The sequence below is a fragment of the Astyanax mexicanus genome, chromosome 5 (assembly GCF_023375975.1).
Source record: "Astyanax mexicanus isolate ESR-SI-001 chromosome 5, AstMex3_surface, whole genome shotgun sequence".
In the NCBI taxonomy this organism is placed as follows: domain Eukaryota; kingdom Metazoa; phylum Chordata; class Actinopteri; order Characiformes; family Acestrorhamphidae; genus Astyanax; species Astyanax mexicanus.
This window is the reverse complement of record NC_064412.1, coordinates 57,328,480-57,342,799: the sequence shown is the minus strand read 5'-3', so window position 1 is coordinate 57,342,799 and position 14,320 is coordinate 57,328,480. Positions and strand designations below refer to the sequence as shown.

Genomic DNA, 14,320 nt, shown 5'->3' with positions numbered 1-14,320 from the left:
AAGAGGGATAGCTTACTTATTAAAAGCATATAAGTGTATAAATAAACACATATGTTAAATAAACAACTTATACAAAACAACCTTCTGTAGATCAGGACATTCTGAACCCCCTAAATTTACCACAGTAAAAATTCACATTAGGATGGAAATGTATTATTTTATATTTACAGAGATAAAGGATGTGTCCCAATTCACTATAGACTACAAAATAGTGTTACACTTACACTAAAAGTTTAAGTTTCATGCACAATTAAAACATATAACTAACTTGTGAATTGAACCTTGTTGTTAAACACTTAATTTTACCTCCAAAAATGACTTATTTATAAAATGACTATTTTATTCATTTTGTACCTGCTGATAAAAATACTACAGTCTCAATAAACTTTTCTTTTATCCTTGTTGATAATGTGAAAAACGCTCAGTTGCTGAAATAATTATGAAATCTGATAGGGAAAATGTGTCATCTAATATAATGTGAAAATGTGTGTATAATAAGTAACACTGTAATAAGAAAATTGAATGAAAATGACAGAATGAATAAACAGAATAAAAATGAAACAATTTCAATCATCAGTAATAATTCACACAAATGAACTACAAAATATGTTTCAATGAATTAAAAGCTAAGCATTTATTAGTAATCAGACTATACAGTAAATATTTAAAAATAATACACATCCACAGCACAATTACTATTATGTATAGGAACATGATATTGATAACTTTGCAACCACACTTCCAAAAAAGTTGGAACACTGTAAAATGTAAATAAAAACAAAAATTAAAGGATCTCATTTAAAACAAAATGTTCCACAATGTCTGTAAAAGTGCTTCTCCAGCTTTTTAATAGTTGTCTCTACTCTTTTTCAGCCTTATTTTCCAAAATTTTTACGTGTTGTTGCCATTTACAATCTGAATCTATGAGTTGTTATAGTTTTTTTTTTTTTTTTACATTTTTTACAGCGTCCCAATTTTTTTAGAAAATATTAATGCAGAAACAATAGTTATCAATTAAAAGACAGACGCTTGCATAACAATACATCACAGAGTTTGCCTAGAGAACAGGCTGAATAATTAATTATGGCACCTTTTACACTAAATATTTTATACAGCCAATTTAAAAAGTCTAAAATGCAAGTTGCAATAATACAATATATTTTACAATACTTTTGTGTTTTATTTTTACTTTTTGAAATAAAGTAATGAGCTCCAGCTGTCGTGCATGAAAGACTATTATTTATAAGTTTTTTTAGATAGTCCTCTTTGTTGCCATTTAGTTTGTGTCGTTTTCAGCAATGCAGAACTTTCCGAAATTTCACAAATTTTCTTTGAGTATTATGTGAGTAACCAAAGTGTTTTTTGAGTACTTTTTAGATGTCATGCATCATACATTTAAGCGTGACTGACTGATGGGTTGTCTTGCTGTTGCTTATTCAGTGCACCTATTCACTTTCATTCACACCAAAGCAGGTAAACTCATCGCACAATTGCTTTTTTTATTTTAAAAATGTAACATTCTACTTTCTTTTATAATAATATGCCTAATTTACATAAATAAAGCATGTTTTTTATAGCCCTATCTGGATGGGATTCGTTTCTCAGGGGGGGTGTCTGTGTAAAATATTTCACACTTCTACTCTTTAGTGATAAAACTCCTGCATCCGGACTGCAATTGTAAAAATAGGAGTACCAGTGAGTTTTTAGGCTTTTTTTCTCGTTCAGTAGCTCCTCCATTTCCACTCGCTGTTGTGTTTTTAACGTGGATCTCCCTGGAAACCGTGGCGCGCCCAAAGTGTAATTATGGTGCGCTGCAGTGGACAAATATCTATTTTATTAAAGGCGAGGAGACGAAACTCAGAGATGTGCGTCCGGACGGGACTAAAATTACCGGAGGAGCACGGAGTTCAGAGAAAAACAGTAGATAATTCAGCCTGTAATTTTTTTATCTCAAAGGACATCTAAGAAAAAACATGTACGTGATCGTTCTGGACGGGAATAAAATCACAGAGGATAAAAACCCAATAAAAGAGATAATTAACCCAGGATCGTCCAGATAGGGCTTAAGAGTTTATTAACTAGTTGTCTAAGTTTTGTACATCAGGGCTGGGTCCTGGAATGCACTTGTGTGTCGTGAATGAACTTATATGCCTGAAGCTCTTCTCACAGTCTGAGCAGTAATAGGGTTTCTCTCCAGTGTGAAGTCGCTGGTGTTCGATGAGATGATTCTGCTGGACGAAGCTCATCCCGCACTCGCCGCACTGATACGGTTTCTCTCCGGTGTGAATGCGCTGGTGTTGCCGGAGCGTACTCGGGTGATTAAAGCTCTTCCCGCACTCTAAACAGTGATGCTGTTTCTCTCCTCGGTGAATACTCTGGTGCTGCCGCAGTGCACTCTGCTGACTGAAGCTCTTCCCACACTCTGCACAGAGATACGGTTTTATTCCAGTGTGAATGCGCTGGTGCGTTTTGAGATTAGAGCGATGTCTGAAGCTGTTTCCACACTCTGAGCACTGAAACGGCTTCACTCCCAGGTGAATGCGCAGGTGTGTGCTGAGATTGCTCTGATGAATAAACCTCATCCCACACTCCGAGCACTCGAATGGCTTCTCTCCGGTGTGAGTGCGCTGGTGTGCTTTAAGATAACTCACTTGACTGAAACTCTTTTCACAGTCTAAGCACTGGTAAATTTTCTTCTCGTCTGTATTGTTCTGGATTTCTCCGTCAGGTGCAGAGGAGGACGTCGGCTGAGTGCTGGAGATTTCTACAAATTCCATGTTCTTCTCCTTTCTCCTTCCAACAGCTTCAAATCTTTGTAAAATCCTTTGATTTCTGAACTAGAAAAGAGGCTAGGAACAGAAGTAGACTTGAAACAGGACAGCATCAATTTCTGAAAGAAGAAAAGAAAAAAAACATAATTTCCAAGTAAAATATAAGACAATCCTAGGTTAGAGTGAAAAATGGAAATGATGGTAGGTAACTCAAGGAGAAATCTGGTATAAAATGGACTTACCAACCTCCATTCTCCCCCAGTATTCCCAAAATACAGCACTTTTAGCTGATGCTGCCAATAGCCTTACAATGCTAATGATAGGGGGATAGAGTTACCCATGCAAATGAATGGTTATTGGTAGAATTTTGAGGATCCTGACATTTAAAACGAGGACCTGAAAAGTTTAAGTGTACAGATTATTAAAGACCTAATAAATGGTAACTAAACCTGTTTATTTTAGCTGCCCTTATCCTCAGCTCAAACTTGAAAAAAGAAAAAAAAGCTAAAAAAAAAAAAAAATTAGGAGGGGTAGTTGTGGGAGGGGCACTGGGTGATTTATGGGTTTAGAGGTGGGACAGAAGGAAGAGCTGATTGGCTGCGCAGCTGTGTGGCCTTGATAGCTGTAAAACCCAGATGGTTGGATGTCAGCAGGGGGGCGGTATTATAGATTGATTGATTCATTAATTTGCATATTAAGAGTGTACTTATACCAAAGTACACGGACACATCATCCTTGCCTATAGCACAGTCGAATATTAGAGAGCGCTGCAGAGGAAGAATTTAACACAATAAAAGGTTAGGAAATGTTTATAAAAATTTTAAGCAGGACTTTTATTCAGAGGAACACATTTCAGGTATTAATGAAAAAAATATGGTTTAGGGTTTAGTGCCTCTTTAAAAACACTGTTTATACACACAGTACCTTCTGGTAGTTTATTAAAAACACAATTTATTCACACCATGTATAAACCGTGTTTTTAATAAACTACCTGAAAGTACTGTGTGTATAAACAGTGCTTATAATAAATTAGCTGTTCTCTTTTAAAGTTCTCAGTTTCTCATTTTAAACATCAGGACTCGTATATTATATCTAAATTCTATAAATGAAGTGTGGAGCTACTTTGAATTAATTAATGGTGTACAAATAGTGATGTCATTGTATCAGTAACTATATGCCCCTATCAATAATATTGTGAGTGTTTTAGATTTCTCTATTAAACTATGTGTCTAAACGTAGGTTTTTTTGTGATAGACAAAAAAATGTTGTATTTGTGCCTCCCACAATCAGGACACAATGACCTGTGCTCCATTTCTAGCCTGATAAATATAGTTATAGCTTAATTCATTATTTATTAGTGTTTTAAACATTACATTTTTAAGTCAAAAGCTCCAAATGTGCAGAGTAGAAACGTAAAAACACAAAATATTTAGATTATAGAGTCTCCAGGACACTAAAGTAAACTATAAAACACGTTACAACCCCTTCATAACAACCCTCAATAACCCATATACCAATATAGCTGGTAAATACATAAATACAGTAAATATATAAATATAATAAATATAAATCAGTGTGAAGGTAAAGAGTGGAACATCTTCATACCTTCAGTAAATCTCCTGTTTCTCCAGTCTGTATAAAACTGTTAGAACAACTAAAATAACAGATCACAATGGCTTTATCGCTTGAATCCACCTTAACGTGCTTCCACCTTAACACTCAGCTGTGTCTGTGCGCCGCGGAGATATGACGACATTTCAAAATAAAAGTCACAGTAAAAACAGAAATTGTTTTTGATATTATAAACTCAGGTTGTCGCATTTAAAATCGCCAACAGCAGATTTTTTTAATCTCTACATGCAGCACTTCTAAAATTGTCCTGCGTATTTTTTTTGTGTTGTTTTTTATTTAGAGAACTAAATTTCCCAGAATCCTTTTTTCTTTTCGCTCCGTTTATCTGTTCGTTTCCTGTTCAGCGCGACCAATAGGATAGATGTGAAGCATGATTGGCATGTCACTAGCCAATCAGTACTGAGAGTACTGTGTGTGGAGAGAGAGAGGGGTAAGTTCTCGAAACTTTCGCTACTTTTCCTCTCCTTCCCTCGATTCATTCATTTTTTCCGGGGTAGGAGTGAGGTAGTAGCAAAAGTTTTTGAATTCACCCCTTAGCCATCCCTAAGCCAATCAAAACGCTCGCAAAACATCAGCAAATATATGTTCATTCTTTTAACTGTGTTAATTCTTGATGTTTAAACTAGAAAACACTGCAATTTCTACACATATTATTAAATATTTGAGAATCAAATAAAAGTAAAAAAGAAGTTGAATTTTAGTGCAAAATAAGGAACCGCATGAATACAGCAGATGGCAGTGCATCAATAAAGTAATCAGATTGGTAATAAACTTTCTTTATAGTCAGCTTTACTACAGTGATGTAGGTTTATTATTAACACTCACACTGTTAAAATAGGATTTTCTACTTTTAGCTACTTGTTGTAGTAATTAAAGCTTTTAGTTTGTAGTTTCTACTTTTTAGAGATGTAGATTCAGAGAGAGATAATAGAAATTGAATTGTTCATTTTTTATCAGAGCATACAGATTTTTTTCCCTCTTCCATACAAATTTGAGCATCTCGAATGAGAGCCATAGTTTATTAAAAGTTAAATGTATGATGTTGAAATCATGTTTCTTTTACACCTGCACCTTTAAGATCAGCCTCTCCAGAGTACTAATAAGCTGACTCTGTTCCTTTTCCCACACCAGTGGGACATCAGTTTATTACATAGACTATTTATATTGGTTCTCTCCCAGTTTTCAGTTGTGAGATATTGCCACACCAGTGTCTTATCGAGCGTTATTTATGGCATTTTTTTATTCCTGTTATTTATTTTTATTTTTTTTGCCTTTGACCTATTTCTGGTTTTGAACTCTGCTTAACTTTTTAACCATGATTCTGCCTTGTGTTTTGGATTAATAAACCTGTGTTCATTTGCATCCAAACAACCTTGATCGGTTCTTACAGTTCCCGTATCAACATTGATTCAACGTTAAAATGCCAGCTGGTTAGAGACGATTACAAAAACAAAATAAACAAAAGCAAAAGCAGAATAAACCGTTTTTTAATACTCTTTATTTCAGTAGAAGTGAATTATCAGATTGTTTAAAGTAAAATAAAGTAAAGAGAGAAGTTTACAGTGTGCAGGGTCTCCAGATTTGGACTGAAATTGAGATTTTAAGCATCACAAAGAGATCTTTGAGCTGAGAGACTCTGGAGAGATATATGAGAGAACACACAACAAACAGCGGTGAGGTCGTATAGTCCACATATAGTCCACATTCGACATATAGAGGAGTAATGTGAAATACAAACAGAGCATTCCAGCTTTTAGCTCATCTTCAGGTTTCTGGACCCAGACAGACACAACAGGACCAGGGGAAAGTGCTGCAGGTAAGATCGGCCACAGAAACTGATACTTTAAATTATTTAAATGGTGTAAATGTTGTATATTATATAGAAATTGTAGCTCATTGCAGCCGGATGTTTATCACTTTTTGTTTGGTATTAATTTTAACTATTTCTCCTCGTTTTCAGACAGAAGGATCATGTCTCGGCTGTGTGTATCACTGATGCTCTGTGTGTTTGGGCTCGGACTCTTCTGCCTCGCAGGTAATAAACTGAATATTGCGTGTCTTTACTTATTTATGTGGTCAGAACCATTAATATATGTAAAAAAAACAGTAAAGCTAATGTCTAACAAGCTCATAAAATTGGATAGTATAGCACAGTTTCGATCGTCTCATTATGAACTGATCACACTCTCAATCTTAGGTAGTATCCTTGTAAAAGAAAAGTGCATTTAGGTATATTTAACATGGAAAAGTACATACTGTTAGCATTCAAATTAATGCATACTTAAAGGCATGCTAAATTTACAACTTCAGTTTCTGAATCAGTTTCTCTGATTTTACTATTTATAGGTTTATGTTTGAGTAAAATGAACATTGTTGTTTTATTCTATAAACTACAGACAACATTTCTCCCAAATTCCAAATAAAAATATTCTCATTTAGAGCTTTTATTTACAGAAAATGAGAAATGACTGAAATAACCAAAAAGATGCAGAGCTTTCAGACCTCAAATAATGCAAAGAAAACAAGTTCATATTCATAAAGTTTTAAGAGTTCAGAAATAATCAATATTTGGTGGAATAATCCTGATTTTTAATCACAGTTTTTTTTTTCATGCATCTTGGCATCATGTTCTCCTCCACCAGTCTTACACACTGCTTTTGGATAACTTTATGCTGCTTTACTCCTGGTGTAAAAATTTGGTGGTTTGGTGGTTTGATGGTTTGTGATCATCCATCTTCCTCTTGATTATATTCCAGAGGTTTTTTAATTTGGTAAAATCAAAGAAACTTATCATTTTTAAGTGATTTCTTATTTTTTATTTCAGAGCTGTGTTTCAGTTGAAATTAAGCTGTATAAAAGTAAGGGACAGATTTCTGTAGGGACTTTCACACAGCTTATAAAGGGTCTGTGACACACAGACATCATCATTGGTCTTTTTTGGGTTAAACCATCTTTAAAGAGGTTTTGGAAAGAAAGAATGGAATAAAATTGGAAAAACAAGCAAAAACCACAGTATTTGTAGATTTTTCTTAACTTTTGACTGTGTTTATACCGCAGTTAATTCCTGTATATTTCTCTGTTGTTGATTTTAATTATATTTGTCTGATTCTCAGAGGAGTCTCGTGAGAAAAGGGACGTGCCGAACTGGGCGATGACATCCTCAGACTTCTTCGGCTGGATCGAGGAGCTGCGTAATCACGCCGGTTACGATAAAATCGAGGAGCTCGCCAGAACCTTCTGGGCTCATTTCCCTTCAGCCAGTCGTCTGGGTTATGATCCTCCTGCTCCTGAAGAATGAAGCTGTGGAGGACCTGTGATGCTGTCCCTACTGTCCTAAATGTCCTAAATGTCCCAACAGAAACCTCAGCAATACAGTCTTAACATCTGGTTAGATGTGATTGAAAGCAAAATGTAAAAATGTGAAAAAGATGCTTTGTTCTGTATTTATCATCAACCCCTTAATAATCATACATTTCTTAATAATAAAAGCCAAAATAATCTTTCTTTGTGCTTTTTGAAATATATTTTGCTCACATTCCCACTTTTTCTAATGGAAACTGTTGTTGACCTACAGCAGTATGGAAAAATAAGGTTAGGTTTAATTAGGATTATTGTCGTACAGTACCGGTTCCTACATAGTAAATAAATAGTGAAGTGAGACAGACTCTGAAGGAACACATGATGAGTGCCAGTTTCATCATTATATGTATTTGATGGTATTTGCTTTAAGTTCTTGAAATTCTTATTTTCTGTCCCTTTTTTCTAAAATGCATTTTTTCTTTGCTTATTTTATAGAACTATTTGAGTAGTTAAGTAGTAAAATTAAAACAAAATTAAAACAAGTGAAAACACTAAAAACTAAAAACACACAGGAGAGCTGGAAAAACACAGCAACAGAACAGGATGAAAATGTGACAAATAAACACAAACAAATAAAAGAAGAATAGAAGAAGTAGCAAAATATAAAAATAAAATTGATAAAAGAATAAAACATATAAAACATAAATAGAAAAGTTAAAACTAAACTAAAACAGTTACAGTCTGCCTGAAGGCAGTTATTATTATTTTTTTTTTTTAAAGTTTATGGACACATATGATGCTTTCTGCAGGTCTACAGCTGTGATAAACTGAAAAAACTGTAGATTAATGCATGAAGCAGGGTCTCTGTTTAAGGCTTATACCTTAAAAGTTCCTACAGTAGATCATGATGTTCTGACACTTCAAAGCTAAACAGAGAAAAAATTAACATACAGGGAAACATCTGCCTGCCCTCGAGATGTTTTCCCTACTTTCATATGGAAATTCACGCTGTCATCAGTGAAATCACTGAAAACGAGTCCGTTTGAGGCATCGTTAAACGAAAGGTGGAGGAGCACAAGATCTCTAACCTCCTCCAGCAGTGCCGTGATTTTTTAATGCAGCAGTGGAAGAGGATTCCAGTGGAAACCTGTGAAGCTCTAGTGAACTCCATACCTGAGAGGTTTTAAGCAGTATATATAGACACTTTGGGCACAATTTGTCATTACCATTTTCTCTGAGTGTTAAATTCACTTTTATTGCAGCAGTTTAGACATGAATAGCTGTGTTTTAGTAATTTTGAAGGCACAGTAGCTGTACACTGACTACTTTATATTGTATTTACATTAAAGTGTCGTATATTCAGTGTTTTCCCATTATATACAGCTCTGTAAAAAAAATAAGAGACCATTAAAAATGATGAGTTTCTTTAATTTTACCAAATATCAAACCACCAAACTGAACGGAATGATTTTTTTACACCAGGAGTAAAGCAGCATAAAGTTATCCAAAAGCAGTGTGTAAGACTGGTGGAGGAGAACATGATGCATTAACAAGATGCATGAAAAAAACGGTGATTAAAAACCAACCAGGGTTATTTCAACAAAAATTGATTATTTCTGAACTCTTAAAACTTTATGAATATGAACTTGTTGTTTTTTCTTTGCATTATTTGAGGTCTGAAAGCTCTGCACCTTTTTTTTTGTTGTTATTTCAGCCATTTTTTGTTTTATGCAAATAAATGCTCTAAATGAGAATATTTTTATTTGTAATTTGGGAGAAATGTTGTCTGTAGTTTATAGAATAAAACAACAACAATAATTTTACTCAAATATAAACCTATAAATAGCAAAATCAGAGAAACTCTTTGTTTATACAGTAGTTCTGTTCTGAACTTTAAAGGGAGGAAACTACAAAAAGAGCAGAAGCCAATGGGCTTAAAACACATAAAGGGAAGTTATTTTACAATATCATTATTATTAGTGTGTTCAGCCTCTGTAAAACATAATTATTGTGTCATAATTATGAAGGAAGTAAATGCTTCCTGTGGATGCATGGGGTGGAGCTCAGGTTATAAACACTGATATTGTTCCTCTATTTGTTTCTACTGGATGGTTCAGCTTTCAGACACATTCCTCCACACGCTTCAGCAAGTTCTCAGCAGGAATGTTAGTGTTGGTCCTGAGGCTCCTGTAGAGCCTCTAATTCTCCATGAGTGTCTCACCTCATACAGAACCTTCACACCTACAGGCCAACAGATCTCCACCATGAAGCTCCACAGCCTCAGCATTAACCTCCTGCTTTTCCTCGTTTTCCTCAACATCTACAGCCCATCAGGTGCGTTACTCTATACTTTTATTCTTCTGATCCTTTATTGCTCAGGTTTTTTGTTGGTCAGTATTAAAAATCACTTTTTTAGCAGCTCAATTCTGCCGTGATATCTAACCAAGTTAGGTTTTTCTGAACTTTTCTGAGCTAACTTCCTTAAAATGTTCAATCTGTCTAGTTTTTCCATATATTCTTTATTGAGCATCTTTTCTAACATTTCTTTAAACGATGCTGTATCAACACTTTCTTTTAATGTTTTAATTTGTAGTTTTTTTATTAGTTATTTTTACATTTGCACAATGTTTAACATTCATCTAGCTGTGAACGTTATGTAAGAAACGTTTTAATAACTTTGTAATGCAAACTTTTATTATGTCCTACGTTTTTATAATGTTCCTGAAACATTATGTCTGTAGTGTTAAAGCCTAAACTACCTGAAACCTTTTCAAAATAATGCTAAACGTTCTTAAAATGTTCTCTGTTAGCTGGAATTTAAGTCTAAAATCAGTTCTAAATGAAAATAAAATATCTCTATATATTTTTAAACTGTATATTCATGTAAAAGCAACATGTAAACAATGCTAATAATAAGTGATGTTTACCTTATTTTGTAATTTGGGTTTGTTTTTAGTTTGACTCCAATCTTAACCCTCTTTAGTTCTTTATTTTAAGTGTTTAATCTAAATCTGAATCATGTTTTAAGCATATCTATCAGCAAACGGCTGTTTTATGTGTTAAAAGTGTTAAATTTCTTTTTATTTTAGGGGCAGAAAAAGGCCAAGGTAGGCAACCCTTTCCAATTGTGTATATATACATGAGCCTGTTGTTTTATACAAAAGTCTCTATATTGTAAAATAATATTTAATAATGATACAACCAACAGGTTTTTCGGTACGGTAATAGAGATTGTTTTTTTTTTATTTAAATTTTAATGAAAATTTAATGAAAATATTTTGACCTTTTCAGATGGATCAAGTCCAAATATACTGCGCAAACTACTCAAGAAAAGGGAAGGTAATCTGTCTGCATTTTATGCCCAAATGCTTTTTAGCCACCATGAGCTCTATATTACACCCTGCACAGGAGCTCCACTGACTGAAAACAACCAAGACAGATGTCAACAGTGAAACGTTCATCGCTATCTTGGGTGCTGCGTGCACAAACCCAACATTTACATCCACAATACATCAACAGAATAGTAAATAAAATGACATTGCTGTTCCCGTAAATGAGCTGCTGGAGCTCCTTCACAGCGTCAACCAGCAGCTCAGTTTCCTCTGCTGAGAAGAGTTTGTTGAACACGTCCAGGTAGCTGCACCGTTACAATAGCAATCCACCAAAGACAGAGCTCACCTGGTTCTACTCTTAAAGAGAATGATGAGCAAGAGACACTCTGATTGGTTTATTATTTCACGATACGCCCAAAATTATTATTATTAACCACACCCATGAATAATTAAGAGGATTAGTACATGTTTTTTGCTCCTTTTCGAGACGTGCAAGGTGTACTTTTCCTGTTGTTACGATAGCAAAGACAAACTAGCACAAACTAAATCAATAAGTGCAAAATACTTGATTCACTGCAGCTATACTGTACTTACTCATACTGTAACACAACTCTATCACATATAAAATATGACTTTGGATCATAAGCAGTTTTTTTTTTCCATAAACCCTGCAGCATATAGATGTAAATGTAAATGTTTAAGCATTAATCATATAAACCCCAGTCTGACCCTCTCTGTTTTTCCTCCGCAGCGTTAGGTCAGAGCCGGCCTGAAGCCGAGGTCGTTGTTTCTCAGGTCAAAGCTAAAGAATTCCTCTCAGCTCCTCAGAGACCCAGGAGGAACCTGTGGGACCGCAGCCGCCCAGATGTGCAGCAGTGGATCCAGCAGTTCATGTACATGGGCTACGATGAGGCTGTGAGTTCACTGTTATAATAATTACTTAATTACATAATTACATATCCAGTTTAACAGGTACACTTACCATAGAGATGCAGTTTTTATAGGTTTAAAATTGGTTTACTGGTTGGCTAGGGACCGGTTATTATAAAAGACTTATTATCATTATTATAAATCATTTTAGATGCTTCTTAGAATATATTGTTGGTATTATCAGTATTTTTAGAACACTCAACACAGCAAATATCCAGCTATTTTGAGTTAATTTGGTTAAATCTATAGTAATACTGCACTGTAAAAGGTTTACTATACATGTTACAGTAAATTAACCAAAAAGTATGAGCAAGCTGCATGTCCCGGATTCAAACCATGTCTCAACTACTTAACGCTTAGTAAGACACTATTAAACATCATTACATGTTAAGGCTTAAGAATGTTGGAAATAATAATGAATTGAGACATAGATACAGTAGATGTCAGGAATACCCAGGCAGGGAGACGAGGAGGCAGACACAAGTGCAGGTAGGGCGAAATAAATAAATAATTTATGAAATAAATAACAAAGAAACAAGTAAACACGTATCAAAGATAATAAACCAAAACAAACGAGAGGAACTAGTGAACATAAACTAAAACAAACAAGAAGTACTAAATATATATATATATAAACAGGGAGTAAATAAACAAAGAATAACCAAAAACCAATAACCAAAATAAACAGTGAAACAAAATAACATAAACCTAAACAAACAAGAGATACAAGAAATAGACTAACAGGGCTAGGGATATATATATATACAAGGGAAGGACTAGAATTAAACAAGGAAATAAACAAGAAGCTAAACTAGGTAAAACTAAACTAAGCAGGGCAAGGGAGGAAAAACAATGGATAAAAACAGGAAACTAGAAATAAACAGAAAAACACAGAATAAGGAGCAAGGGAAACAAACTAGGAATAAACACGGAACTAGGGCTTTAGCAAAACAGAAACGTGGAGAGACAGACAACAGTAGAAGGTGCAAAGACCGACCCAGACAAAGTGGCAGAGGAGGGCTATTTAAAGAAACAGGAAACACACTATAATTAGAAACACTTGGGGAAGGGGCGGAGCTACAAATGAGACACAGGTGGAAAAGTACTGAGACGGGAGACACAGGTCACTTGGGGAAGACACACAGAGACACGAGACGAGGCCAAGACGTGACAGTAGATCTATTCTAGAGGGTGTTGCTAGGGTATCCATGGTGGTTGCTATGTTGTTTCTAAAGTGTTGCTAAGTGGTTGCTAAGGTGTTGTTATGGTATCCATGGGTGTTGATACGTTGTGGCTAGATAAATAGATTCTAGAGGGTGTTGCTAGGTGTTGCTAGGGTATCCATGGTGGTTGCTATGTTGTTTCTAAGGTGTTGCTTAGTGGTTGGTATGGTGTTGCAATGATATGCAATATGTCTCACTCCTCTTAATGTTCCTCCAGAGGCTGGAGACGGATCTCGCTCACTGGATGGATCACGCCAGAGCGAACGATCAGGGGAGGCAGCATCACTACGACGAGAACGCTGCCATGGGGCCGCGAGACGCTAACGCTTACCGACACGGCGCTAACGTCAATTACGATTATTATTAAATACCTCTATTTATGACTGATCTTTTATACTGGTACATCTCATCAAATCTTACTGCGCTGTCATTATAAACATATGCTTTCTTTTAGAAACAAATAAACATTATGTAATATTGATTAAATTAGCGTTTAAAAGGTAACCAGATCCCTGAAATACCGCATTATGGCTGATAAACACAACTATTTATATTTTATGGCTTTCCATGCAATTAAAATGTATTTTGTAGTGTCTCTTGTTCTCTGCACCTGGTTGTAATACTTTTTTATCTGCTTTAGTTGTAATTAAATGGCTTAAAAAGCTTTGTGAATGAATGCTCAACGAATGCTTTTGGACTTTGAGGGAAAATGAGGGTTGCCCTCAATGTACATCCAAGTTAAAATAAAGGTTGCTTGATTGATTGATTGAGTGGTAATGTATATAATATGGAAAATTATGCATTTTAACATTAAAGAAAGAAAGAAAATGTATTTTATATGTAATTGAACATTTCAAGCCCTAAAAATGGATCTCACAGTAAAAAAACAGTTAAAAACAATAAATAAAAAGTAGTGTCTCCTGATGCTGGTTTGTATATGTGAATAAGAAGACCACCCTCAAAGCTGGAGACAGTTTAACTGGATCTCTTCCACTTTAAACTGGGTTTATTATGCTGTGTGAGTTTAAGTCCAGTGTCCTGCTGAGTGTGTTTACAGAGTAATGAGCTCGGCTGGAGTTCTCTGAAGTCTTGCCTCCCTCCTCTATTTATTTCATCACTAGGTTTGTAGTGG

The 14,320-nt window shown here is 35.0% G+C and overlaps 3 protein-coding genes across 3 annotated transcripts; 2 read left to right on the top strand and 1 right to left on the bottom strand.

Moving 5' to 3' along the window:
* Positions 1 to 619: 619 nt before the first annotated feature.
* LOC103023759 (gastrula zinc finger protein XlCGF7.1) lies at positions 620 to 4,579 on the bottom strand. Its single transcript, XM_015608182.3, has 2 exons — positions 4,377 to 4,579; positions 620 to 2,890 (listed from the first exon to the last, which is right to left on the bottom strand). Exon 2 carries the CDS (start codon positions 2,775 to 2,777, stop codon positions 2,079 to 2,081), a length of 699 nt encoding a protein of 232 aa, XP_015463668.1. The 5' UTR covers positions 2,778 to 2,890; positions 4,377 to 4,579; the 3' UTR covers positions 620 to 2,078.
* A 1,347-nt stretch (positions 4,580 to 5,926) lies between these two features.
* On the top strand, positions 5,927 to 7,903 carry otos2 (otospiralin 2). Its single transcript, XM_007258510.4, has 3 exons — positions 5,927 to 6,219; positions 6,364 to 6,438; positions 7,517 to 7,903. Exons 2-3 carry the CDS (start codon positions 6,375 to 6,377, stop codon positions 7,699 to 7,701), a joined length of 249 nt encoding a protein of 82 aa, XP_007258572.1. The 5' UTR covers positions 5,927 to 6,219; positions 6,364 to 6,374; the 3' UTR covers positions 7,702 to 7,903.
* Positions 7,904 to 9,806: 1,903 nt separating this feature from the next.
* ecrg4b (ECRG4 augurin precursor b) lies at positions 9,807 to 13,954 on the top strand. The gene is made up of 5 exons (XM_022675310.2): positions 9,807 to 10,037; positions 10,793 to 10,810; positions 10,995 to 11,042; positions 11,787 to 11,950; positions 13,406 to 13,954. Exons 1-5 carry the CDS (start codon positions 9,812 to 9,814, stop codon positions 13,553 to 13,555), a joined length of 606 nt encoding a protein of 201 aa, XP_022531031.2. The 5' UTR covers positions 9,807 to 9,811; the 3' UTR covers positions 13,556 to 13,954.
* The last annotated feature ends 366 nt before the right edge of the window (positions 13,955 to 14,320 follow it).

What these genes read in the sequence shown, in the direction of transcription:
- LOC103023759 (XM_015608182.3), bottom strand. Translation starts at nt 2,777, where the DNA reads ATGGAATTTGTAGAAATCTCCAGCACTCAGCCGACGTCCTCCTCTGCA.
- ecrg4b (XM_022675310.2), top strand. Translation starts at nt 9,812, where the DNA reads ATGGTTCAGCTTTCAGACACATTCCTCCACACGCTTCAGCAAGTTCTC. An exon ending in ACTACTCAAGAAAAGGGAAG is followed by an intron (nt 11,043 to 11,786) that starts GTAATCTGTCTG and finishes TTTCCTCCGCAG; the next exon opens with CGTTAGGTCAGAGCCGGCCT. An exon ending in ACATGGGCTACGATGAGGCT is followed by an intron (nt 11,951 to 13,405) that starts GTGAGTTCACTG and finishes ATGTTCCTCCAG; the next exon opens with AGGCTGGAGACGGATCTCGC.
- otos2 (XM_007258510.4), top strand. Translation starts at nt 6,375, where the DNA reads ATGTCTCGGCTGTGTGTATCACTGATGCTCTGTGTGTTTGGGCTCGGA. An exon ending in CGGACTCTTCTGCCTCGCAG is followed by an intron (nt 6,439 to 7,516) that starts GTAATAAACTGA and finishes TCTGATTCTCAG; the next exon opens with AGGAGTCTCGTGAGAAAAGG.